General features: G+C 34.0%; 1 protein-coding gene across 11 annotated transcripts in view; it reads right to left on the bottom strand.

Moving 5' to 3' along the window:
* Lrp1b (LDL receptor related protein 1B) overlaps nt 1-27,941 on the bottom strand; it is a 1,848,437-nt gene that overhangs the window by 480,728 nt on the left and 1,339,768 nt on the right. For all 11 annotated transcript variants that reach the window (XR_015445151.1, XM_087195526.1, XM_087195530.1 and 8 more), the window contains 2 exons: nt 2,832-2,966; nt 1,905-2,034 (listed from right to left, as the gene is read on the bottom strand). Coding sequence is in view for 10 of the 11 variants with exons in the window: in XM_087195526.1 (XP_087051652.1) it covers nt 1,905-2,034; nt 2,832-2,966 (265 nt within the window). In the remaining variant the exon portion in view is untranslated. The remainder of the gene's footprint in view (nt 1-1,904; nt 2,035-2,831; nt 2,967-27,941) is intronic.

The following is a 27,941-nucleotide window of genomic DNA, read 5'->3' as shown; positions in this document are numbered from 1 at the left end:
AGTCCAAAGGGTTAGGGGTAGTGGGAGGGTCAGGGGAAAGAAAAGAAGGGAAAGGAAAAATGATGAGAAATGGAAAAAATGAAAATTAAGTCTCTGTAAATAGGGAAGGGTGGAGGGCGTGGAGGGTTAGGAATGGGGAAAATATAAGAACCAAGATGCATTATGTAAAGGTACAATTCCCAATGAGAAATGTAATTGTGTTGTATACCTACAATGTACCAATAAAAGAATTTAATTTTTAAAAAAAGAAACACCAAGTATTTTCACAATGGCAAAAAAAAGAGTATGGCCTCAATATGCATCCATTTAGCTATAAATGTCTCTAGTTTCTCATTCTTTATGGCAGAGTAGGACTCCATTTTATTAAAAAACACATCTTTATTCAGTTTCCTGTTGAAGGGCACTTGGGCTGTTTCCAAGCTTCAGCTATTACGTACTGGGCCACTATAAACAGTGGGTGCACATATATCTCTGTGATATATGATTCTCTTAATTCTTTTGGGAAGATACCCAGAAGGGGAATAAATAGCTGGGTTACATGGGATCTCTAATCCTAGTTCTTTGAGGTATTTCTATACTGATTTCCACAGTGGTCGTACCAGTTTGTACTCCCACCAACAATGGAGTGGGATTCCTTTCTCACCACACCCCTGCCAGCATTTGTTATTGGTTGATGTATATTCTTAAGAGAAAAATAAATGTCAATCAGATACTTGCACTTTAACCAGTACTGTAACAAAACCATGATGATAGTGAAGTAAATGAAACACACATGGCTCTTCTCCTCATAGGTGTGCCCCGATTAGAAACATTGTCCAGTCCAAAGAAAAATATAGCTGCCAGGCAAATGATTATAAGTAAATAAGCAAATTTTAGTGCACAAAATTTCTATAGATAACAGTAGATATTATGGGGTCAAAGAATAATTAACTTATTTTCAAAGGAAGAGCAGAATAAATAAAATATACCAAGGTAGGAAGGAAAGAGAGCACTGCAAATAAAGGGAAGAAACTGTATGAAGCCTAAGAATGAAAGAGAATCAGAAATATTTGAAAATTTAAGAGAAGTCCTACAGAGATTGACTGAGAGAGCGAGAAGTCAATAGCAGAGCTTGAGACACAATATTTACACATGGCCTGATTAGGAACAATCAAAATGGAGATTCTGGACCTTACACAAAAGGGAAGAGGAATTCCTTGAAAAGTTTTCAGTGAGAAGATTTATATGGAAAGAAACTATTATAGCCTTTCCTGAAGTGAGGACAAAAAATTTCTCCTGATGTAAAAGGTAAAGCCGAATTCATTTAGGGTTTAGGCAGCTTAGACATGGAGTGCTAATTGAATAATTTTTTTAAAACTTCAGAAATGTGATGGTAGACTGAATGCATTTAAATGTTACTTATGTACAGTTTGGGTCCTAGCGAAACTTCCAAATGGAAAGATTAAGACAGGTAGACAACTTTATATAACTCAAAAAGTCGGGGGAGGGGATGGTGCTTAGCTTGTGTAAACATGTTGATTTTATAATCATAGACACATAAATAGAAATTAAAGCTTCATAGATATTGGACAACGAGGTTGGCTGGCAAATGGCTATACCACTCATTTAACAAATAATTTAATACCTAATTATATAAACAATTTGAGGGCAGAACTGTAAATTAAGAACAAAGAAATACGTTGGTGTTCTTACTTAGATTTACACATACATAAAATATCTGCATAAAACTGTGACCTTGTTAAATATCTACTAAAATCTACATGAATAAAGTGAAAATATTTGTCTTATTAAGATATTTCTGAGTTTTGTATTGAGCAGTACAGCTAAAAATAAATATTATTGTTTTCTGTCTAAAAATATTGAAGAAAACACACTTAAGACTCAGAAGGCAAATTTTAAATTACCCTTTCTCTGGGTGAACAGCTATAGATCTTGGTTGGTCCAGGCCTTGGGAAATAATGACATAACGGAAAGAGCCATTGAGTCTTGCAACTTCAATTAAGTTGAAACCATGATCTGTCCAATACATGTTACCTAGGAGAAATACAGAAATGCTTTTTTATACAGTCATGAGAAAGAAACATATTAATTATGACTAAAATTAAATTTTCAAGCATTCATATATAACTATTGAGAAGCATTTTATTTATTACATTATTTTATAACACATATCTTAAGCAGAAAGATGCAATTAGGCTAATATGCAAAAATGTTCAATATTAATTTCATATAACTCAGGCTGAAACCATATAGTTATAAAATTATATGTTGAAAAAAGGGATCTATTTTAATCTTCTACTGACTTTGGGCAAAAGGGAACTTGTAATATTTTTGTTTATCTGCCTTTTGGATATTTCAGGAGATTTAGGCAAAATTAGCACCACATAATCTACTTCTATGTAGAAACACTCATCTAAAGTCTCAAAAGAATTAGAAAAATTAGAACCAAAAACAAAAGAAGACTATTTACCAGCATGGCTATAAATAAAAGGAAAATATTAGAAGAAACAATTTTTACGGTGAATTTTTCATCCCTTTTCCTTGTGTTATGTACATGTTCCATTTCCACATAAAGAATACAAATGTTATGTACCACAAACATGGACTGTATAAAACAGAGGAAAGAGATCAAGAACTAGGTGCAGGGAAGGGAAAGAAGGAAAGAGGATGGAAAAAGGAAGTAAGATGTGTTATGTACATGTACCAAATCCTCACAAGGAATTACAAACATGTACTAATAAATAAATCAATGGCAAAAAAAGAAGTTTTGGAGTAGCCTGAACCCCCAGCAAAACAATGTGGAAAGAAAAAGAAAAAGCTATGGATTATACCAGCAATCCAGTCAATAGCTATCCCTTCCACTCTTCCCAAGCCATTGGTAATGATATCTTCTTTCCAAGTCTGATCTCTTTTAGCTCGGCTGATTTTATTGAAGCCCATGTCAGTCCAATAGATGGTATCATTTTCTATGGATGAGACAGAGAAAACACACACCCACACACTATAAAAGGTATCAGTATATGTATTGAAGATGTATAGAGAATTAGCATTTTTGGAGTTATTCTGGGTATCTAGAGTATAAGTATACTTCAGAATAATTTACTCATATAAATGATAAGAGAGATATTAAAATAACATGAAAGAACCTATATTTTAATCGAAAGATTTCTTAAAGTACTTTTTGAAATATCCATGGAAAAGATCCATCACATTTTTTTTACTTTTCTGCACTTGAACTCAATAAATCTTTATCCCCTATAAACTTACAACTGTGATATCAAGCTATGTTATTATGGATGACAATTTTTACTTCACCACTATGCATGTGTCTTAGTTCTCTAAATATAAAAAAGATTATCGGAGATAATCAACTCAACAGAGTCTCAAAGGACAGAGGCAATGGAAAGATACGTAAAGGCATTTCAACTATACCAAGGGTATTTTAAGCATAAGGTTACTCAAAATGTTTAAAGCCTTAAAAATTCCTTATCATCCAATTACTCCTTCTGAGGTACTAAGTAGTTTCTCAAATGTCAACTACAAACCCCTTCTACTATTTTTCAAACTATCATTTTACAAATGGCTTTAAGAATACTTGAAAAATTGCTGTATGCTATCATAGTCTTTAAATAACAGTACTTTTTGAACATTTGAATGAAAAATGTGTCTAAAGACTATAAAAGAATATACAACATGTGCGTGCATATGCATGAAGGGTAGTAATTATAGACCAATGATTTTAAATACAGCCACCAGAAAGACACTGGGGATGAATCATTAAATAATAAATTTGCCACCAACTAAGTAAGTTTTTGTGCTGTGACCTACATGGCCATTTGAAGAACAAATCCTTTAAGACCAATATAATTTCCCTCTGGCACAATGAGAGACTATGGAAATAAAGAAAATGCAATTAGTGTAATAAAGCCATTTATCAGAAAGTTTTGAGATTTGATTTCAAATGAAATATACTCTGAGTTCTTCAACCTGTTAGGGGAAAGACTCCAAATATGCCATTCTCGACAATGGTTAAGTCAGTGATACCATTGTTTGAAGCAGGGGAGAGATGCCATATCCATATATACACTTGGGAAGCAAGAAATTGTTTAATATTCTAATTTTGTAAAAACAGTCTGATTTCATTCTTGAAGTATGTACTCAATCAACAAAAATAAGCATTATTTTTCATAAATATTAAGCATTATATATTGAGTCCAATTTTCTTCCTCAAATATAAACCTGTATCTTCAACTGTGTGCTTTGTTTCTCTACTTGTGCATAAAAAAAGACAGTCCTGATGTACAAAAGACAAATTTTGGAATTTTTTTTACCATGTTTTTACCGAACGAGGTTGTCTTCTTCTCCAGGGCAAGTCCTCTAATCAGAAACCTGTAACTTTGTTTTTCACTGATAGTAAATTACTAGTAATTCTATGTTAAAGTTTTGCAATAGCCTCCTAATCATTTTGCCTAATTTTCACTTTTTCTTCCATATTTCATTTCCTTTCTGTAAGTATCTTTTCCACTTATGGGGTACTCTTACCTTTTCAAAAAAGTAAATAAGAACATTTCTGCCACCCTTTTTTCTGATACTCTAATAACTTCTGACCTCATCTACGGTGAAAAAGTGAAGGTTCAGTTGGTCATAGTGGCTCATACTTGTAATCTCAGCCCTATGGGAGGCTGGGGCTGGAGTACCACAAGTTGGAGCCCAGCCTAGGCAAACTAGTGAGACTCTGTTTCAAAAATAAATGAGAGAGATGAGAGATAAGAGAGAGAGAGAGAGAGAGAGAGAGAGAGAGAGAGAGAGAGAGAGAGAGAGAGAGAGAAAAGAAAAAAAGAAAAAAGGGTTAGGGATGTAGTTAAGTGTGAATGTTCCAGGTTCAATCCTCAATACTGGAAAGGGGAAAAAAAAGGAAGAGAAGGAAAAGAAAAGAGAAAAATCTTCATTTCCATAACCTTCATCATCTACTCATACCTTCTGGACCTCTCCTACCTGATATCCCTCCACTATTCCTATTTACTTCTAATAAAATAGAAGTTCCTATTCTTAATGCAAATCAAATCCTCTTTAGTCTAAGGATCTTTACATAACATTTTTATTTCTGTCTGGAATGCTCACCACCCATAGCTGCACAGCTGTTTCTTAGCAAAAATATTCTCTTCTTACAGAAAAATTTTTGCTCTATCCTATACAAATTATCCTCTTACTATGTTCTCTTGCCCCTTACCACATCTTGTTTCTCTTATGGCATTTATCACTAGCAAACACATCCTATATTTATTGGTTTGCTTGTTTAGTGTTTATCTTGTTTCACTGGAATGCGTTTCTGTAAAAGTTGGATCTTTATTTTGTTCTTTGTTTTATTCTTAGAAGGTAGAATAGTGCCTGGTACATAGCAATTGTACATCTGGAGAATCAAAGAGTAATGTAATATATTGGTACAAACAGAAAGGTAGACACCTGGAAGACATAGGAGATACACAAGAAAGTTTATATCTTTGTTAAGAAACCAAAGATATACAAAAAACCACATTCACAACTATGTAAGATGAGAAGCATATAATTGTACTGACATATTTTGGGTAGAGAAGCAAAGAAGATAATCACAACAACATTCACAAGAATAAGAGGACCCTAAATTTGTATGTGACTCCTGAATTGTTATGCCTTAACAGATTTGCTAGCTATGAAATGTTCTCTCCAGTATAATCATGAAATTGTCCTTCTTATATACACCATTACCTCTTGCACATATATTCCTCTATTATCCTATTGAACTGAAATTTGTCTTTTTATTTCTTCTTAGAACTTGACTGGATATATTTCATAGATAAGGAATATAGTTTACTCTACCTCTGCCTATGTAGTTACATATGAGGTAGTCACTTTGTAATCCCAAGGTCATCTTTAAGAGGTCAGGTCCACCGAGACAGCATTGAGGAACCAATATTTTTTGTATTGCTATAGACACATGGAAGGACACATGTAAGGTACAGACAGAGGAACTTTATATCCTTTGTATTAGAATTTATGAAATTAGTAAACAAATCAACCATGTGAAGATGCGTTAAAGAAGATGGAGAAATTGGAAAAACTAAATTTTTCATTCACATCCACATTACCTTTACTTCTCAATTTTTCATGTGTATATTGTATACTTACACAAACATGCTAAATGGAATGTTTGCTAAGGTATGAGAATATATTTTATAATATCTATGAAGACTTGCAAAGTAAACATGATTTAAGTTGAAAAGTCTTCACTAAGAAAAGAATCAAGTTGAAAGATGATAGAAGTTTACAATATACTATAAAGATACAAAATGAAAATACACAGATTGAGAAAAAGAACTATCATAACAGTCAAGAAACTTATTTCAACATATGAAAATTTTAACTTTACCTCCATTTAGTAGATACTAATAGAACACTTAGCATATGTTAAGAATTATGGAATCAAGGAATTTATGTTCTAGAGGGAAATTAAAAATAAATTATCTTAAGATATGGTAATTTGGTAATGTATAATATAATTACGAGAAGGAAACTAGAATTTGTAGTTTAAGGGAATAACAATTATAAATGGTTGCTGACATATATGATATATTCTTTTTAACCATTTTCAAGGATTACCAGATAGAAAGACCAGTAGCCAGCCCTTGTGTATTGAGATTAAAGTTTAGAATTAAAAAGAAAGTCATATATTTTCACAGTGATATTTATCTGTGAAACACAGAAGAAACACTTTAAAGAAGACATTTAAGGAACATTTTAAGAAACATTAAAATTTTTAAGTTGAGAAAATAAAATTTTCCCTGATTATTTAAAAACTGAAGGGTTAACCAGAAAATATACGTTCCATTAAGTCCTTCCATCCTCACATGTCTACTTTATTATGATTAATTAACAAACACTTATTGACCACCTGCTGCAAGCACATTGTTCCAAAATTATCATGGGCTTCTGCATCATTGAACGTTTAAAGTTATACTTCCTGCCTACATTTATATGCTATTCTAAAAAATAGCACATATTATGTGAAAATATACCAGATAAACGTATGGTGTCTAGGCTCTATGCTTTCTGTACTTGTGAACAAATTTGTGGAGTTCCTTGCAACACCCAATGGGTCAATGTCTGCTTGGGTTGACTCAGGAGGTGGAAGACTACTAACTCCAAGAAGTTAAAACCTCTTAAAGATGGGATGCTTTGCCAACTCACCCAGACATAGACCTCATGGGGAAAACAAGGGAACTGCTGAGGGGACAATCAGATAAAAGTTAATTATTCAGCCAAACTGTCACCATGACTTGCTTGCTTGCCTTGCTACCTAAAACAAATAATTGTGCTCAGCAGAACTTGATGCCTTTGTCATTCCTCAATAAATCTGGGAGTTTGAGTCAGTTCAGGGCTTCTCTCCATCCTGGTGAAGTCCCCTGGCCCCTCAACAAAGACATTTTCTGTCTCTTACATCTTCATTCCTCTCTTTAACAGAGTTTGTTGGCCCAAATCCAGCACATTAGAAATATGGTGGAAGAGAGAACAATGTGTCTAGGGCTAGGTTCTTATTCTGTCATTTAACATGGAATTTTCACAAAATGCTTTGTCTCTCCAGGTCTTATTTTCCTCACATATAAATGTGAATTTAAGTGTGTTTGTATGTGTGTATGTGCGTGCGTGTGTGTGTGTGTGTGTGTGTGTGTGTGTAAACTATGAGAAGATGAAATTTAGATTATCTTTAGGGCTTCCAAGTCTAATTTTTTAATGTTAAAATTTTTCATTTGCTCATAAAAGGAATACAGTATCCCAAGATACAGTCCATTTTTAACTATTATAAAAATATTCTTTTTTCCCTGAAATTTTACTCAATTTAACTAGTTCTGTTGTCTGGAGCTACAAAAGATAAAGCACATGATTTTCTCCAGAATATCATACTAGTGGTTATTAAGCCACATTTCTTTGTAAACACCACAGTTTTACATTTATCCTATTAAATGTCAGATTGTTAAATTTGATCATGGATCCTGACTTCTGACATTTTTAAATAAATCACATGTTATCCAGTGAATCCTTTTAGTGATATCTGAAAGTTTAATAACTAAGTTGTCTACTTTATTCAAGTCTGTGGTAAATGTATTAAATTAGATCAGAGATGTACTTTTTTCTTTTTTTTGGTGATACCAAGGCTCAGACTCAGGACCTTGTGCTTGCCAGGAAGGTGTGGCCCCACTGAGCTACATCCCCAGCCCAGAGATGTACTTTTGATGCACTGCTGAAGATTTCTCTCTGAGGCAAATTGTTTATATCACATTACTATGCCGTAATAATTTATATCTATACATTTCCACATAGATTAACCTTAATGGTACTGCTTGACGAACTTTTGAATATGGAAAACATTCATGGAACCACTACCTGGATGAAAGTATGGATCAGTGTCAAATTTCAGAGGGTTCCTTTTTGCCCCCTCAGAGTCAGTAGCTTTTTTCTTTCTAATGAACAGGCACAAAATTCCACAACCATACATTATTTTTCCCTATGAATAGTAAATATAAGATGTACTTTTCAGTACACTTTTCTCATTCACCATTAAGGCTATGAGGCTTTTTTTTTTTTCTGTTGCTCATACTTTGCTTTTCTATGATGTGAAAATGCCATAGATTATCAATTTTGAGCATTCAGGTTGGGTTCCATTTCTATTATTAAGTATTAGGAATACTTCTATGAACATTAAAATCCATATTTTAGAGTAAATACACACTATTTTGTAGTATGAACCTACTGGTGGGATTGCTAAATCATATGACTGATAGTGCTAGTAGCTAGGGCTTACTTTAATACATTATTAATTATCTCAAGCAATTCTCTCCTGATTTAGAATCTAGCATCTAGAATTTTTCAACTATTGTTAAGCTCTGCCACCTCCTTCATCTGTATCTAATTAAACCATGCAGATATGTTAATATAGTAAAAAAAAAAAAAAAGACAAGAAAATCTGAAGAGTCTCTTATTTCCAAGAACTGGTTCAACATATTTATCTGCATTGACTGATAGAGTTTACTTCTCAGATAAGGGACAAATAACTATCTTCTACTAGATAGTGATTTTAGAAAGTGCTATGATTAAACAGTAAAGAGAACCTTATTACTTCAGCTTCCTCTCCAGTGACCACATCTTTTTTGTTTACCTCACCAGAACTAAAAGGTAAGTATTTCAAGAGAGTTGCTTTTTTGATGAGACATGTGTTTTGTGTGTGTGTGTGTGTGTGTGTGTGTGAGTGTGTGTGTTTGCGTGTAGAAAAGTTAATGAGAAGGCTGGGAATTTAGCTCAGTAGTTCTGCTGCCTGCCTCACAAGCACGAGGACCTGAGTTCGATTCCCGGTACCCCCCCCCAAAAAAAACCCCAAATAAATAAAACTTAATGCTGTCTATAAAAAGTGCTATAAAAAAAAGAAAAGTTAATGAGAGAGGAAAGCAGGTAGGTATAGAAGGGAAAAGAGGGAGCAAGAGAGGCATGAGTGGATATGATTTCAACTTTTCTGAATTTGGCTTAGATTTATCATTCTCCTCACGTGATGTAACAGGAAATATTCAGGAAATTAGATGAGTGCGATAAACTGAGAGCTCTGATTTCAAGTTCTGTAACTGGTGCTTGAAGGAAATGGGTCTTCTATCCTCTCATCGATATATTGTAAATACTCTAAAACCAGTTTTATCTCACTAAGTCTACTATGGCTTAGATCCAAAATTTCCCCAAATTCTCATGTGTTTAGAAGGTGATTGGATCACAGGGTGCTCCGCTTACCATGAGATCGATTCACTGACAAATTCAGTAGCAGAATGTGCTGTTAGGAAACAGGGCCAGGGTGGAGGAGATCACTGGGGATGGAATCTGGGAGGGTATATTCTTGGCCCTGGCTGTTCCCTTCTCTCTCTGCTTTACGGCCACCAGGATTTGAGAAGCTTTCCACCTCAAGGCCCTTCCAGCATGCCCTTTCTGTCTTAAAGTAAGACAACTATGGACTAAATCCTCAAAAAACCTCAGCAAAAATAAACTTCTCTTCCTGCAAGCTGTGGATGTTAGATACTTTGTTCCAGCAATACGATAGTGACTAAGACAAAGCGTAAATTTGACTATGCTCTAGACCTGGCACCTTGTTTACGAAAAGCTATTAGATAGCAGAGTAACAATTGATGAAGCTATATATATATACATCAGAAGTTATTCTACACTTTATTAGGAAAAAAAATTTACCAAAAGTTTCTTTTACTTAAACAAAGAAACAAAACTCAAAAAACACTCACACTGCCCTTTCTAAATTTGGTTACTAAATCTGACAATAAGAATAAATTCTAGTACATAGTTCCTAAAGTATTAATTTAGTTACTGTAGTTTTGGAATTTCAAAATCTGGTTGGCATCTAGGAAATTTAATTTTCCTAAGTTTATTAACAAATGAAATTGTGCACATTTTTATAAAACAGCACAAAAATTTTCTTAGAGCTTTTATATGTTTCAAAGGAACTCACGTCAGATATATAGCTCAAATAATTATTTAACATCATCTCTACATAGTGAACCCTAAATATTTATAAATTTGTGTAGCTTGGTTTATATACTCAATTTCTTTATTTCTGTCCTAGATACATTTTACTGTCTTCAATATTTTAAAAATAAAGACAGTTGTGCTTATTCCCAAAAGTATATGCTACCTTATGAAAATATCTATAAAAAGTATATATAGTTTCTTAATAAATTTTAGGCTTGGGTTCTATAGGGTACTACTTTATCTATGAATATTATACTATTGTCACTAGTACTGTATACTCCTTATTACCTTGTGATTAGGTTTTGTTATTATGTTTGAATGTTTGAGGGGTTTTTTGTTATAGAGAGACAAAAGTCTGAGGCTGTATGGAGTCAATGGAAAGTCATAGTACTGAGGTTTATGAAAAACCTGCCCTTAGTTGTGATTGTTAAGATCAAAAGTATAATACCCCTATGCAGTCACCTTCTAGCCATCAACATTTAGTTGAACTTTAATTATTTACTACCATCTTTAGTGTACCTTATAGCAGATACTTTTTCCTTTTTAGTCAGAAATATAAGCATTATCCATTTTTATTGTCATTCATTAGCAGTGACTTTAACTGATAGACCAATAAATATAATTGTTACATTTATAAAAACTGCCTCAAGGCCTTGCAAACTGTTAATGGCTTTGGCTTATCTAAATAAGGTTTCCAATCACTTTCTCATTTTAAAACCTTGAAAGATTTAACAATTAACTCTAATGCAAACACTCATCTTCCACTCATTCAAAAGTCACCTTTTCTAATATAGAAGGCATGATCGTAATATAAGGTGAATATCTAAATTAATAAAAACTTCTTACAGCATAAAACACATTACCATTAATACTCTGTAAAATACTCCCTCTTCCTTCAAACAAATTTATCTTGTCATCCTTACCCCTCCGTGAAGCAGTTTTAGAAGTATTTTTTTTTGAGTGTCTTTAGGCAGTAGGAAAAAATACGGTGAATGTTATCATAAGTGCCTCCCAATGAAAGGCAGGCTTGTAAAACATTATGGTGTGTCCTCACCCACTTAATTCACTGGATCTGGCACCATGCAAATTCTGGCTCTTCCCCAAAGTCAAAATGACCATGAAAGGTAAACATTTTGAAACGACTACAAACATAGAGACAGCCATGATAGTGCAACTAAAGATACTCATGACAGAAGCCTTCTGGAACTGCTTCATAAAGTAGCAAGAATAATGGGATAAGCAAAAGGGAGTATTTTGAGGGGGATTAATGACATTGCATTTTTTTATTGTAACAAATGTAAATATTCACCATATTTTTAAATCACACCTTATATTTTTGGAAAGAAGAAGCTTTTTCATCCTACCCCTACACTTTCCAGTCATTATGCTTCTCAAAGCAATATTTTGTTCCTGTCCTGTGCCATTTCAACCTAGATACCCAGCCCAGCCCTTTTCCTTAATCTACTTTTTATTCTCAGACCACAGTGATACATAAAAAGAATCATTCATAAAACATGAAATCAAATAGTGAAATAGAATCTATGGCAACAGAGAACAGAGATTTATTGTAACATTAAAAAGTCCAAACTAAAAATCAGATATTGGGTCTTCAGTCTACATGGTGCTCTGGCAATTCCCATTGGTTTTCCAGTGGTAATTTCATAGTGAGGCCAAACCTCACTCCTTCCCTTCTTTTGTTACCATTCGTGTGATCATCCTTTCTCCTTCTTATCTTATCTGTCCATTCTCCAAAGAGAAATATTCTGTAACCATTGTCCTCAAAATGTCTGCTCTTGCATAAATTCAATTCTCAAATAGCTGGCCATTAAAACTGCCTGAGGAATTATTTTAAAAAATAATGCAGTCACATCTCAGCGATTCTAGATTAAAGTACTGTGCAAGTCAAGCATTACTAGTTAAGCCATGGAAGTTACAGATAAGAAGAAAATACCTTTATTTAACATGGGCCATGTTCTTGTGAAAGAGATTTTGATATGAAATCCTTCTTTCTCCTCTCTTACAAACCTACTTCTGTTGGGCTCACTTCTAAAGGAACTTTCAAGAGGAGATGTTGAAATGGTCTTCCACGGGAAAAATATCAGATATGATGGTATTTTTCTTTCTCTAGTTGAGGGGATGCCTTTAACATGCAACTATAGTAATTACTGTTAATCTCATGTGTTGGTTCTGATATATTACTGGCCAAATCTCTTAGAAATCAATGTTCATCAATATATACCCGAACCAAGACAAACCACAAGGTTGCTTTTATAATATAGTAAAATATAGTGTGTACGCTTCTGTGGCTTGACTTCTTTAATTAACCATTATGACTATTAGACTCACCCTCTCTGTTACTTATATCTCGATGTTCCACATAAGAAAACACCATAGATTATTTTAACATTCAGACTGTGTACCATTTCTGAACATTATGAATATTTCTAAGAACCATTTTGTTCATGTCCTAAATTAAACATCTATTCTCAGTCTATCAAGCATACACTTTTTGATCATCCTCTTCTTCCAGTAAGCTGACCTTATTAAGCTATATGTATACTCTATGCAACAAATCTGTGTTCTTGGTGTGATTTTTCCCTTTATATTACATACACTTTGTGAGCACTGAATTTGATCATAATTCTCTCTTTCACGGGTTATTAAAAATGCAAAAATAAATTGACTGACAACTTCTACCAAAAATGCAGAATTATAAACCATACATTTTATCTAGAATTTCTTCTTATTTTTTCTCTCCTAATCATTCCCTAAATGCCTATTTCATCATATCTTATTTTTCTATCTTCATTCATTTCCTAACTCTGGGGGAAGCTACATAAAATACATTTTAGAACAAGATTAGATATACTTCCTACACATATCAAATCATATGCTATAGACAATTGGCCACAAAGTTGGATATTCAGCCTCTGGGGAATGGCTAGAATTATCATGAAAATTCAAGATGATACAACAAAATAATATAGTTTTTCATTTGTGTTGAAACATTTCTATTTGTGTATATATTAAACCATTATATTTAATTTCATAATGAAATGCATACTATTTGAGGAAATAATTTCTTAATAAAAATAGACTTTTTAAGTGAAATTTCTTTGTTTAGCTACTAGATGGTGTTAGTAAAGTTTATTGATTCAGCTGTCACATCAAATCAATTTTCATGATATATCATAGAAAATTAAGGTATATTAAGACATGATGATTTTCTTGTGGAAGGCTGCTTGTGACTAGAAGGACCAGCCTGAGATCTCAGATCCATCCTGTTGTACCTTCCTGCCTGAGAATGATCTGCTTTCTCCACCTGTCTCTCATTACTAGCACAGTGCTGAGTTAGGACATGGCCAGGGAAGCTCTGGAGCAGAATGTGAAAGTTATGGGAATTAAAAAGAAAGGAAGGACAGTGAGGTCATCAAAACTACTTCAGGAGGAAGTGAGACTTTCTTTAAAGCTGAGTAGCAATTGACTTTAAAGAGATGCATAAGATAGCTCACTAAAATCTAGTTTAGGTTAAAAAAAAGGAAAAAAAAAGAAAACCTGGGAAAAACCAGACCATTCCACCCAGAATGATGAACATTAACCTGGGACTACATTCAGTTTATAATCCATTCAATAACTGGGGACAGATATGAATAAGGGTAAACTTTCTATTCTTTCCAATTTTTGAAAGCATATCTTCAAACATTTTCTTTGTTAATAAAAGTGTAAGTTCTGAATTTCCTTATTAAAAAGGGTACAATAATAAACTGCTAACAAATTCTTTTATTTCTTTCATCTTGACAAAGGCAAATCAGTACAAACGCTAATGGGCAATTATCTTACAGCAACAAATCACTAAGAACTCCATCTTTGCAAGTAAATAAAATAAAATCTGAAGACTTCAAAGGTTTTAGATATCTTAATCCACTTTAAGTACAATGTTATGAAATGCATAGTGTACATTCTCTTTTAAATTACTATTTTATTAAATAAGATATATAAGCCCTGTCAGGCTTTTGTATTATGAATAGAATTTGTGTTTAACATACTTATTATAAAAGCAATTCCACTTTCAGGTTTTGAACCATTTCATTTCAGGTTAATGAAAAAGAATCTTCCACATTTTCTTAAACATTCATTGTTTTTTTCTCTCCAAAGCAACTTTATTCTGTTGTTGTTTGTATGGATTTATTTTGTTTCCACAGCCCTTGTGTGGCTAATTTCAACTTTCAGGTAACAAATGAGAACTAAAATGTATTGTCATCCTTTCATCTTCTTCAGATTAGAGGAAGACTGAACCCAATTACATGGAGACAGTTTTAATTTCTTCTGTTTCTATCTTCCTAAGGTAAGCTATAAAGTTGAGAGAGCATGTTGCATAGATACATCTTCAGAGGCCTTCTATTCACAGATTTCTTCAGGAAATCATCAACCCATTCTGGTGTAGTTTTATATTTGAACAGAGGAAAAGTAGAAATCTTGTTCCTCAAATGCTTGATTTGTGTGTTATGCTGTGAATTGGTAAATCTGGTTTTAAAAATATGTATCTATCTAAATAGAGATAGATATTGACAGAAGGAGAGAGAGAGAGGGAGAGAGAGAGAGAGAGAGAAATAGAGATTTTTCCCAGCAAATATGTTTGGATTTTTTCAACATCATGTCTGTTAAAAAAATTCTGTAATTAAGAGATTTACTGAGTAGAGTAATATATCATAATAACTAAAGGCTTAGACACTGAGTTTTGTTATCTTGACTTAAAACATCTGTTACTTAGTTGCTCTATGACATGAGCAAATTATTTAAGTTTTATGTGCACAATAATAAAATTGTGAAGACTAAAGAAATTCATCTTTGTTAAAGCACTTAATACTATACTTAGCTCATAAGTATAACAATGTATCCAGTACTATAAATAAAAATCAATGTATAATACAACAAAATTAAAAGTATACATAGTAATAAATTGGGTAATTTATGCTCTTAAAAGTTTTAATGTGTTTTTACTGTAATGTAATATTGTCTCTATACATTTAAAGCTGAAGAAAAAATATTTTGGTATGTCCTTTATGAAAGGAGAAAAATCTAAATTGAATCTCTTCTAAAAATAAGAGAGAAAAATGTTTTACAAATACACAGTTAAACATTTCCATATTTTCAAAGTCACCATTGATATGATCTTTTATCTAAAAGTTAATTGATTTGGATCCAGAGCAGCATCCCACATTTTTAGAAAGGTGACAGTTTTACTGTTTAAAACATATTACCCTCACAGAAACATTGTTCATGAATTTATTTGAAATTTTCCATCCTTATTGTAATAGACAGGTCAAAAATCAAATTCTTTCTCAGGAATAAAAAAGTTGTTAACACTGCTAAAGAATCAACAAAATTGTGTCCTCAGTAACCATCTGTACAAGTGTATATGTGCATCATTTAATTTTAGTTGATACATGGATACATATGAACCCCATAATATGATTATTTTCTAACTGGCTTTATTTACAAGTTATTGAACCACACCTAATGATTAAAAAAAAACAAGCAAAAAATGTGTTCTGTTTGGGTTTCCTATAAAAAATGTCTTGGGTAAGTTTATTATTGAAGAATTTGATTTTTCTAGGAAAGACAAAAATGACAAATAATCGCCCTTCAATTTTACCAGAGAAGTAATAAACGTCTTGTGAGTATCTAGTAACCATATGAATTACCTATAAATTATAGTAAGTTGCATTTACTTCTCACACTATATTGGGAGTACCTTAAAGGAAGCCTTCATAACCTCTTTACAGTTAACAAAGTGAAGACAGTTCAATATTCAAAGCTTGATGAATGAATCAAACTTTTGTACATATGCAAAATATATAATACTTGAGCTTTTGCTTGCCATCAAAAGTTCTAATTCAGAGGGGCCAGGGATTTAGCTCAGTGGTTCTGCCACCTGCCTTGCAAGCGCAAGGTCCTGAGTTTGATCCCCAGTACCAAAAAAAAAGTTCTAATTCAAATCTCAGAGGATGAATCCTTCAGAACTCCCCTAAATCTGTTCATTTGCCTATGCTCTCTCTCAATGGATGGGAGGAATATACTCTCTATCACCTAATGACCTGTGAGTTTTGATTCTTCTTGGCCTTGATTACTCAACCATCATAGCTAATCAATCACTCATTCTTGCACAATTTAACTACTTTTTTACAAAAAATCATGAGGACTACAGTTTTATGCATGCCCTACTATGTTCAAAATGATTGCAATGATTTCCTAGATAGCCTTCCTTCCTGTAATTTTGTTCTTCTCAAAAATATTCTTACAACTCTCAGGGTAATACTGTATAGCTAATATTCAGAAGAAATCTTTTTGCTTAATATTTATTTTTTTATTTCTCTGGGTTCCTATGACCCTAGGATGATCTCCAGATTCTTAATAAGTCATCAAGGTGGTGTATGATAAAGGATAATGGTCTTGATTTCACATATATAAAATTTTGTAAGGTAGCAATATTTTAATTCATTATTGAATCAATTAAAGAGCTAATAAATTTTGTGAAGCTATACACATGCATATATTTGTGTATATATGTATATCAATATATATTCCTTGTTACAGCAAAATGTTAAAATTAGGTGACTATGAGTTGGTATCATTCTATAATATATCCACATATATAAAATGTGAATATGTATAATGTCTCAAACTATAAATTTTGGAAATGCGCAGTAATAAATTAAATGTATATACCTGGAATACTTTCTCCTCCAAATTTGACTATCTCAGTCCGTTTTCAGTGATGCGCCTTGCTCTTCTGTTGGAAGACACGGCTTCACAACGTCAGTATTTTTGTAATTTTGGTTCATCTTTCTGTCTTAAGCCCAACTCTAGTGGCACTACCTTGTTGGTACCTATTACCATTCCCTGTACACATACATCATGCCATTCCTCACATCTAACTTGTCTTGGGTTATTTTTTCTGAATTTCTTTACATAGAAAGATATTACTTCAAGAACCTTCTTGAACATCTCAGTCCATGTCATTGTCCACCTGGTTCTCTCATTCTGATCTCCACTTCTCTCTACCATGTTACTTAGCACAGAATATCGCACGGCTCACTTCAAACACACTTCCTTTCCAGTACAGTGAAGCTGTCTCTTATCCAACTTGGGTGTACAATGTGTTTCTGTAGCTTTCCAAACATGATAATTAGGTAAATGTTACTATCCAAATGACAGTATGTAAATAAATTGAAGTAAACTGCATACAAATTGGAAGGAGTGGAGAAGGGGATGAAAAAGAATTAAGAGGATGTATGTACACATACCAACTTACCACAAAGAATGTAAACATATGTACCACAAACATGTATTACTAAATATAAAAAAAACAAGTGAAGAATAGTAAGTAATTAGATGAGAAAATAAATAACTTTGTAAGATAATATTTTAGCTCATTAATGAATCAGTTAAAGAACTAACAAAAATGTGTGAAATCATATATATATATGGTGTGTGTGATTTCACAAATGTTTATATACCCTTCTACAGAAAAATATTAAAATTAAGGGGCAGACTATGATAATAGTATCGTTTTATAACAAATTTATTTGTTGATTTAATATAACTCAGATTAGTAGAATGTGATGCCATGGAGTTTAAGCTCCAGTCAAAGAAAATATACATTTTTATCTATTTTTTAAAATGTGGGAAAACCGCACACAAGAAGATATATTATTTATTTCCTGCCATTTAGCACAACTCAATAACACAGAATATTTTATTTATGTGGATTAGGTGAAATAAATTGGACAGCAGTTTAAACTGCCAATGGACATGTGGAAGATTCATTAATCCTCCCTCCCTGTATGTCTTATCTCTCTAATGTTTGCAGCTTCCATGAATGGTAAAAAGTTTAAAAAGTGCTCTCCCAGATTGAAAACAAGTCCTGATTTTCATGATTATTCCTAATTCAGAACCTACTTTGAGTACAGAATATACAAAAAAATGGTTGTAATATATGATATCATTTTACTTGGATGACTCAGCATCCTACCCATGTAGGAAACCAAAAACTTCCAGCAATTTCATGAAATGAACAATTCAATTTTAACTGAATTGCATTATATTAACCACACATTTTCTATTTTAGCAGTGGAGAAATGAACTAGATAAAGAAATTTAAAGAAAAGAAAAAAATTATATGAACTACATTTTGAAGGGTATATATTAAATTTAATCATATTCTTGGGCTCAGCAAAATCAGGAATGGGATTTCTAAAAATATAAGGAGTGTTGAAACAGTTCAGTCAAAGGATGATTTTCACTTCAATTAGACAATGCTCATACTGATGAGAAGATAAGAATTATATTAGATGAGAAAATTAGCTGGGATAGAATGAAAGATAATAAAAAGGATCCTGATATCAGTTGGTATTTATAGGTAAATTAAGTGAAATAAAATTTATTATTTTTTAAAAGTTCAGAGGTTTAAAACATCACAGAAGGATGAAAAAAACAAGATTCCTTAAGAAATTTTAATTTAAGGAGAATGCAGATCTTTAGCAAGTTTATGACAGACATCTTAAAAAGGTCGATAAAGAACAAAGACTTGTTCTGAAGTATCCAACTTGAAATGTTTTCAGTTATCAAAGCAGAGATATAACAATTCTGTTTATGTATATCTTGTCCTCCTGCTATATTGCATTGAGCTGTAAGTCTCAGATCTTAAAAGGAAATGTGACAGACTAATAGGTAATTGAAAAGGAGTATACAAAAGAAACCCAGTGATTCAGGAAATCTAGCGATAAACTGAGCGGAGTAACATTTTCTCTGACTCAAATGGGCTCAATACATGGCATGAATAACACTATAATACAACATATAAGGGAAAATGCATATATATACATATATGTGCATATATATACATATATGTGTATATATACATATATGTGCATATATATACATATATGTGTATATATACACACATATATATGGCTTACTTTATAGCTATTGTTTGTTATTCCAGAGATATTCAAGTACTCAACTTGTATGAAATTTATGTATGCTAGGAAAATAAATAATACAAACTCTGTTCACAAAATGCTATACACAAGGACATCCAGTTTTATTTATAAGAGTAAAAAACAGAAACATATCTATTATCAATGAAAGATGGATAACAGACTAATAAAATCATTCAATATTACCAGACAATCTGAAAACGACATTACTAAAACACGAAAAACATGATGAAAACCAAAAGCATTATGTAAAATAAGAAACAAAATTATATACACACAAATATATGTGTATATGTATATATATATATATGTGTATATGTGTATATATATATATATACACACACACACACACACACACACACAGAGTGTGATTCCACTTATATAACAATTTAGAGTAGGCTGAACCAGCCAAATGTGATTTTAAAAAATCAGATCAGTCTCTGCTACTAAGAAGAGGCATTGACTGGTTAGGTGGAAAAGGGAACTTCATCTTAAGGGATGGAAATATTCCATATGTTGTTACTTATACATCAAACTGAGTGAAAGTTACACTTATATCTGAGCATTCTATAATATGCCTCAATACAAAAGAATAAAAATATTGAAAATATGCTTTTAAATGCCCTATGATGATTTTAAAAGGATATTCTGGCTTTATTCTGAAATACAGATAAGCCTTTCATATGCAGAATTCCAAGAGTACATCCTAACTTCAAGGAAACTGAAATATAGATAGACACTCATAGGCCAAGAAGCCACAGTACATGGTGGAGAAGTACCGAGCTAATCTAAAGAGCCGGGAAAATTAAAATCAAGCACTTATTGGATAATTAATCCTTTGAAGGGATGTTTCTAACCATTGTGGAGATGAAATATAAATCACAAGTGGAACTTACAATCTAGAAAAATTAAACTTAGAAATTTAGTAAAGAAAAGTACACGAATAAATAAAATTAGAAAGTACACTAAAGAAAATATTCTTGAATTGTAAAGAAAGTCCAGAGGGAAAAGATGACATTAAATTAGAATTAGGAAAATCTCTGATGATATGGCACAAGACAACATGCTGTTTTCTTAGAACAGGAGAAAAATGATAGGGAAGAGTAAGAAATCAAGTTTTAAAGATGAATTAATTTGAGTAAATACTTAGTTTATTAATGATAAATGGCTTTTAGACCAATTACATAATTTCATTTGATAATAATGATACTACTGTAACAGGTAGCATGATCAACCATGCCAGTTTGTATAGGATGCTCTTAGCTCTAGTAGTAAAAATTAAATATCCCCAAAACTCCTTCGTCTTCAATGTAAGCCTTTAAGGTCTCTAATTTTCAGCTGCATGATTGACAGATGGTCTCAGCTACTGTATTATAATCTATCAGTTAATGACTATGAAGCATTAATTAATTAATGTAGGCTCATTTCTCCAACTTGTAAAGATCTTCTGGGAGGCAACTTAGCTTTCACTGGTGACTTTGGCTTCCCAGTTTTGCTGAAACTGTCTTAAAACTGAACTTAAAATATATAGTGTTTCCTACCTAACCTACCTTCTTTTATCTTTCACACAGTCTGACAATGCTCCTCACTTTCTCTCTCAGGTGTTTTCTCAATAAAATAGTTTCATGTTTAATCCTGTCTTGAGTCTGCTTCTCAAAAGACCAAATTAGCACAAATGATGGTAAGAGTAGTCTAAGAAAATGAAGGCTAAATTGTGTTATGGGTTTGACTTTCTACCACTCAACAGTAGCAAAAATATAGTCCTCAGTGAATACAGGGCAATGATAAACCTAAGCATACAATGTTCACTTGCTAAAGATTTTATAAGGAGTGATGTGGTAAACCATCTTGGGCAAACGTCTTTGCAGGTGCAATGACTCATGTCTTCAAAAAATATGGAGTAAATAATGCCTACAAAGACTGCAGAACTGTCTGGTTACTGCGACATTGTAATAATACTTTCCGAAGGAATAATGAAAAGCTGGCAACTGTTAACAAGCAGTGAAGTGCAAATGTCAGAGGGTTTTGGCAGATTACACAAAGTCCCTTATCCCCGGCAGTTGAAGAGAGGATATGCTAAGCAGCAAAGAGAAGCCATCACAGTTGAAAGTCCGGTGCTCTGGAGATGTTTCAATGGCCCACCAAAGCAGCTTTACTATACTTAAATTGCTGATCTGATGGGAAGACCTGAGAACCTGAAATACGGGTGGAGTATAACTGTATGTGTGATTCACAGAGATTTGGCTCCTGATAAACTCCCCTGGAACTATTAGAGTTTGCATAGGTGGCCCACTTTTCCCTAGTAAAATGCAGTAGTACTTCCTCTGCTGAAAGACGCTATAGAAATGTAAGAGGTGATAAAAATATATGATGAATGTTTAAATTATTAACATTTCTTACCTTAAAAGGCACAATGCTATGAATCCCCCTTCAGAATACTCCTTACTTTGAACACCCTCATCCTATCATTCTTGTCACTTTTTGAAGCAGTTCTGGTAATCCTGTTTTATAAATGTCTTTACTAAGAGTGATCAAAAATACAATGAATACTGCTTCTGAGTGTAATCCAATGGAAAGGCAAGATTGTAAAACTACTATGGTGTATCTTCACCCACATTATGCACTAGCTCTGGCATTGTACGACTTCTGGCTCTCCCTCAATGTCAAAATGACCATGAAAGGTATACATTTTGAATCAATTCAAGGCATGGAAGCAGCCATGAGAGTGAAACTAAAGACACTAATGAGAAGGACGTTCGGGAAATGGCAAGAAGGATGGGATAAGTGTATTCAAAAGGGAGGGCGGTATTTTGAAGGGGAATAATGGCATGCATCTTTTACTGTGATAATTTTTTAAAAATTTAAACATTCACTGTGTTTTTATCATACCTCATACCTTACTTTCAAAGCAGTATGTCTTCATTCAGAAACTGAATATACATCTTGTACTACTTATTTTTTGATAACCATGGTGAAATCCCAGGATAGCCCATCTGTATTATTACTAAATCTCCAAAGAAGGAAAAAGATGAAACACATTAGAGTCCAAAAGAAATAGGTGCAGGACCACAAGAAGCTTGAGAAATACTCCAAAACTTGATTGTGAGAGTGCTTGACCAAGAAGACCCAGGCTATTATTAGACTGGATGCCCCCAATTTCTTTTACTTGAAGGAACTTTGTTTGCATGGGGGATTAACATTCTGCAAAAATTTCTAAGGTATAGTATAAAATCTCAACTAAGATAGCTCTTAAAAGGAAGGAGAAATTATCCCTTTAATCATGTAGAAATACTTTATTTGTCCTGGTAGAATGTACAAAAAGGAATAGTAAAGAGAAGAGAAGGAAATAGAGATTGCATGAGAAAAGCCAACAACATGGGAAGCTTCAAAGGACACACCGCTCACCAAGACTGGCGGTAACATAGGGATGATGGGAAAACCAACATCACTCAGAAACACTAGGAGGGGAAGTCACAAAACCTGGCTCAATAATACTCACCTCTTTGATCCCTCCTCTCCCTAACCCCAAATGAAGACAGGACACAGTGCTGTGCTCACATGCGGAAGTCAAGAGGCTATAGCCTCCTTGACTTGGAAGTTGAAGGAACAGCCATGGAGGCTTGATATAAGGGAAATGTGGAGACCTTTAATAGAGGTAGTGTCCTTAAGACCAGAAATAGACTGCCAGGCAGTAAGAGTGCCGCTTAGCATCTACAAGCTACAAAAATACTGGAGACATTGGAAAAAAAACCTATTTCAGAGGCTCGGTAAGAAACCCTATGAAAAATCTGGGACTTACTCTAGTGGACCTTTGAGTTACCACTGGCCTGACACACAAACAACTTGGGTTATGATCAAAATTTTAGTTTTACCTTACAACCAAAGTCTTGAGATACAACCTGAATGCCGGCCCCTTGTGCTTTCAGATGGTCTCAGATACAGATTTAACCCTTAAAGAGTTCTGGAAGGAACATCACAACATCCTTTCCTGTGTGGGATTAATTGAGAAACCCTGGGCCAGTGTCTCTCTAAGGACACTGAGATCAGCCTATGTACAGGAGAGAGGCTTTGAAGGCTGTGTAGAGGAACCTGAGCCTGCAATTGACCGACTTGAGTTATAGCCAGCCCCTGTGAACAAATTTAGTTCATAAGTCAAGGGTATACTGTACGTTAGTGATGTTTCTAGGAGTCCAGTAATCTAAAGCATGGAAGAATATCCTCTTCAAAGTTAAAAACAAACACTACATATTGATAGTCCTATCCTAAAAATATCATCGTAGGCTTCTTTGGATTTTGGATGTAATACATTCAGTCTAAACTGAGGATGCTCCTCAACTCATTTGTTTAGTGATGTGAAAAACTGTTAGTTTTGAGTGTGATATGGAGCAGAAAAGGATGCTGTGATAGGTCCAAACTGTGACACAAGCATTCCTGTCATTTGTGCCAGTGACTTCATACTGTTGAAGGTGAATGAATAAGAAAATGTCATATGGAGCTTTTGAAAGGTTTCAGTGAGAGAATCACAATAGAAGCTAATGAAATTCTGCAGTCCATGAATACCATCTATGCCAGATAATTACAAAACTGTTCCTGAGATGTTCCTGAAAGAAAAAGAACAGTTGACCTTGCGATTCCAAGTGACCATATTAACAGAAATGCTCATATTTACAATCATATGGAAGTCTCTAATAGCTGAAGAAGAAGAAAGCAAACTTTGTTTCATGGATCAGCTCAAAGTACGGGCACAAGCTAAAACTGAATCACAACAACATTCAAGAGGGTTCTGAAAGCCAGCAGATGGTGAGAAAAATCTTCCCTGATGAAGAGTTGTAAGTAGTGCACATTTTGTGAATGGAGTGGCCTAATTTTACACATATAACTTCTGAATTAGTGCCCATGCCATTAGTCTTGACACTGGAAAGATGTAACTAGAGAATTAAAGATAGAAAGTTTCAGGGTAGAACCATGTGGATTAATGTATGGAAGTGAGCCTAAAGTATGAAGATTTATGAATCACACCTTATTACCTTCAAGAGTACATTTACCATTAAAAAATCTTGCAACCAAAATGCACTGGTCAATTGACTTTATCATTATTCACCACAGAAATGAGTACAGAATGTAGGGCCAATAGTAGCAGAGTTGGATACTCACCAGTACGCTACTTATCAAGGCCAATCACTACAGAGCATCTCCTATATGGCACTATTCCTCAAAACCTTCAATTTATCATCTGGTGGCAATTCAATCACTCCTTGTACTTTCCCATCTAGAAGACAGAGTGGCTTATACTCATAAGGACATAAACCTATTCCGTGTATGGATTTGCTTTCTGGCCTGCAGACCCTCAGCTAAGAGGTTATTCAAAGACTTATGCAATACCTGATCCACAAGTGTGAATTGCACACAGCATAGAATCTGTCCAGAGAAGCAAATTCATAGAAAAGTGTGTACAAAGGCGAGCCCATTGCATGGTATCTGCTGGTTAAATTATATAGTATACCAGCTAAAAGCAATTGGTCTCATAGAGCAATGAATCAACCTTCCAAAGGCATGACAACCATCAGCTCAGAAACAACACTATAAAACCACTGGATGACATCCTCAGGATTTAGTATAAGTTCATTAAAGATTCCACGCAGTGATCTATCACCAAAGAAAAAAATAATGGCAATAGGGAATAAAAGGAGAAAACTGCAGGGAGCTCATATTCTATTGTTTTCAATGGCCCAATAGAAGATTCTGTGCTTCTCTTCTCTGTAACTCTGGACCCAGTAAGGTTGGAGCTGCTGGTACAAAAAGATAAGTTCACTTCTGCCTACGGGCCACAGCAAGATTACTTTTGAAATATAAACTAAAACTGCTTCCATATAACTGTGAACTTTTAATGTCTAGGGATGAGTTGGTAAAAAAGGGGTTGGGATACTATCGTGGATGATTAACATGTTCCTGCTAGCTTGAACCATAAGTGGTACATGCATGATGGTCTCAACAGGCAGCTTGTATCACTGGTGGTACAAATGAATCTAATCACTTTTATTGGTCTTTTTACTAATAAAATTAATAAAAAGCCCCCTGATGGGATGCTCATGCATCCACGACCAGCAGTTCAAGCCACGTGGCAGTGAGACATACAAATTACAGCCCCATCATTTAGGATTTAACCTTGCATACACTGAGGTTTAAAATTAACTACAGCTATAATAAGCACTGTCTTTAGTCGAAATAATCCCCCACTTCTAAGTTTCCCAAGAAGAAAAGAGGTGCACAGGAACTGTGGAAAAGCTGTTTCCCGAAACTCTGAAGAATCCGCACTGTGTGGAAGACAATATTTGGCAGCCGCTGAGAACATGGACTTTGAAAAATCCCTGAGTGGGAAAGCATACATGCCTGAGCCCACCACCATTTTATTCACTCCAAGTCTTCCCTTCCCACACTGTTCCCTAGCAACAACTGAGACTGCTATAAATACATGAGCAGAACCATTCCTATGTCCTCAAAATTACTTTGAATGGCAACTTTGACATAAATACTCATCAGTGGTGTTATATATTTCTTAGAATTACACTGCCATCGAAGACTTTCTTCCTTATCTTTACAGAGATCAGCCTTATATCACATTCTAACAGATCTTCCACCTCATTTGCTCCATCACTTTCTTCATTCACTTTTCCCAAACAACATAATGCATATCCAAGACATCATTCACAAATATTGATAAAGGTGAGTACAATAGTTCACACTTACTGGATTGCATCAAAGCGTTCCAAGAAGTCAAAGAAAGAATGGGTTTTATTTGGCCCATAATATTAATTTCTAGAGTGGTACTTTCTTCTCTTGGGAAAAAAAAGAGGAAGAAGAAGGAGGAAGGTAAAGCATAAGGATGGGGAGGGGAAGAGGATAGGAAGAGAAAGAGGATGAAAAATAGCAACTAGCAATACAGACCTGCCAATACTAGATCATAACAATGGTGTGTAGTTAAGTAGCATCTGGCCCTGACAGATGGAGTACAGTATAGTCTGCCACTGTTTTACTAGGCTTCTCTACCTCCATAACAACTTCATTCATGCACAAAACTTCTCTAACTTCTGCAGTCACTTGATCTTATGACATAAGTCTAGTAATCTCAATAAACTAAGATTCAAGGGTATACTTTTTGAGGGGGTACAGGGGATCGAACTCTGGACCTTGCACTTGCAGGGCAGGTGGAGGAAACACTGAGCTAAATCCCGAGCCCTCAAGGGTATATTTTTTAGAATGAGACTGTAGCATGGGTTAAAGATTTAAAGTGACATATAAAGTGGAACTTCAATATGGGGAAGGGAGAAAGAAAGTGAAGGTGACAGGCTTTATAGGGATTTGGGGATTTGCAAATCAAGCATAGCAGATAAACAAAGAGTACAAAGATTTAGAGTTCATTATTCAAATAGGTGACTGAGGAATAGCAGCTCTGCAAAGAGGTAGAAAAATGCCAAGATAAGTACTACGAAACAGAAGTAGGCAGAACTAGATCACCAAAAGCTAAAATAAGTACAGAAACACTTTTGTGGGGTAAGATATTCAGAAGTTGTAGACAGAAAGAATAATTTACATTTCAATCAGCCTCCATAGGGGAAAAGACATGACAACATTTAGGCATTTCAGTTTAAACAAGCAGTTAATAGCAGATATTGAATTTATTATAAAGTTTATCAAGTCCTTGATGATGGAAAAATGTTTAAGTGGCTATTAGTGATTATTTTATAATATTTTGGTATATTGTATTAGTTTGCTAGGGTTTCTATAAAAATAACAGATTGGTTGGCTTAAACAACAGAAATTTATTCTCCCATTTCTGAAGGCTGAAATCTGACATCAAGATGTTGGCAGGGTTGATTTCATTCTACAGATCCTTTTTTGGGCTAGTGGAGGGTCATCTTCTCCTTTGTTTTCACATGATCTTTCCTCTGTCGTCTCTGTCTTAGTCTCTTCTCTTCTTAAAAGCACAACAGGTGTATTACTAGATGAGGGCTTATCCACATAACCTCTTTTTACCTCAGTTACCTCTCCACAAGCCCTATCTCCCACTGCAGTCACATTCAGAGGTAGAATTGCAACATACGTATTTGGAGGGGCAAAATTCAACTCAGTGCAGGTATTAATATGCATCTCAGAGATTTTTTAAAATATATATGAAAAAATGATGTTTCAAATAACTTTAAATTATGAAAGAAGACTTCTGAATAGAAGCAAGAGGTGGATATGTATTAGTGATTAACATGATCACAGACCATTCATTGCCGATGACATAGGAGAGGCCAGTCTATGTGCAACTCTGCTGGAAGAACCACTAAGTCTACCTACTTCACATTTCTAGGTCATCCAGTCATGTGGAGACTCATCTGGCAA

This window comes from Heterocephalus glaber, unplaced genomic scaffold (assembly GCF_053883595.1).
Source record: "Heterocephalus glaber isolate CG9 unplaced genomic scaffold, H.glaber_assembly_v1.0 deba00000347, whole genome shotgun sequence".
NCBI classification, from domain to species: Eukaryota; Metazoa; Chordata; class Mammalia; order Rodentia; family Bathyergidae; genus Heterocephalus; species Heterocephalus glaber.
The sequence above is the reverse complement of the archived record's forward strand: the minus strand, read 5'-3'. Positions and strand labels throughout refer to the sequence as shown.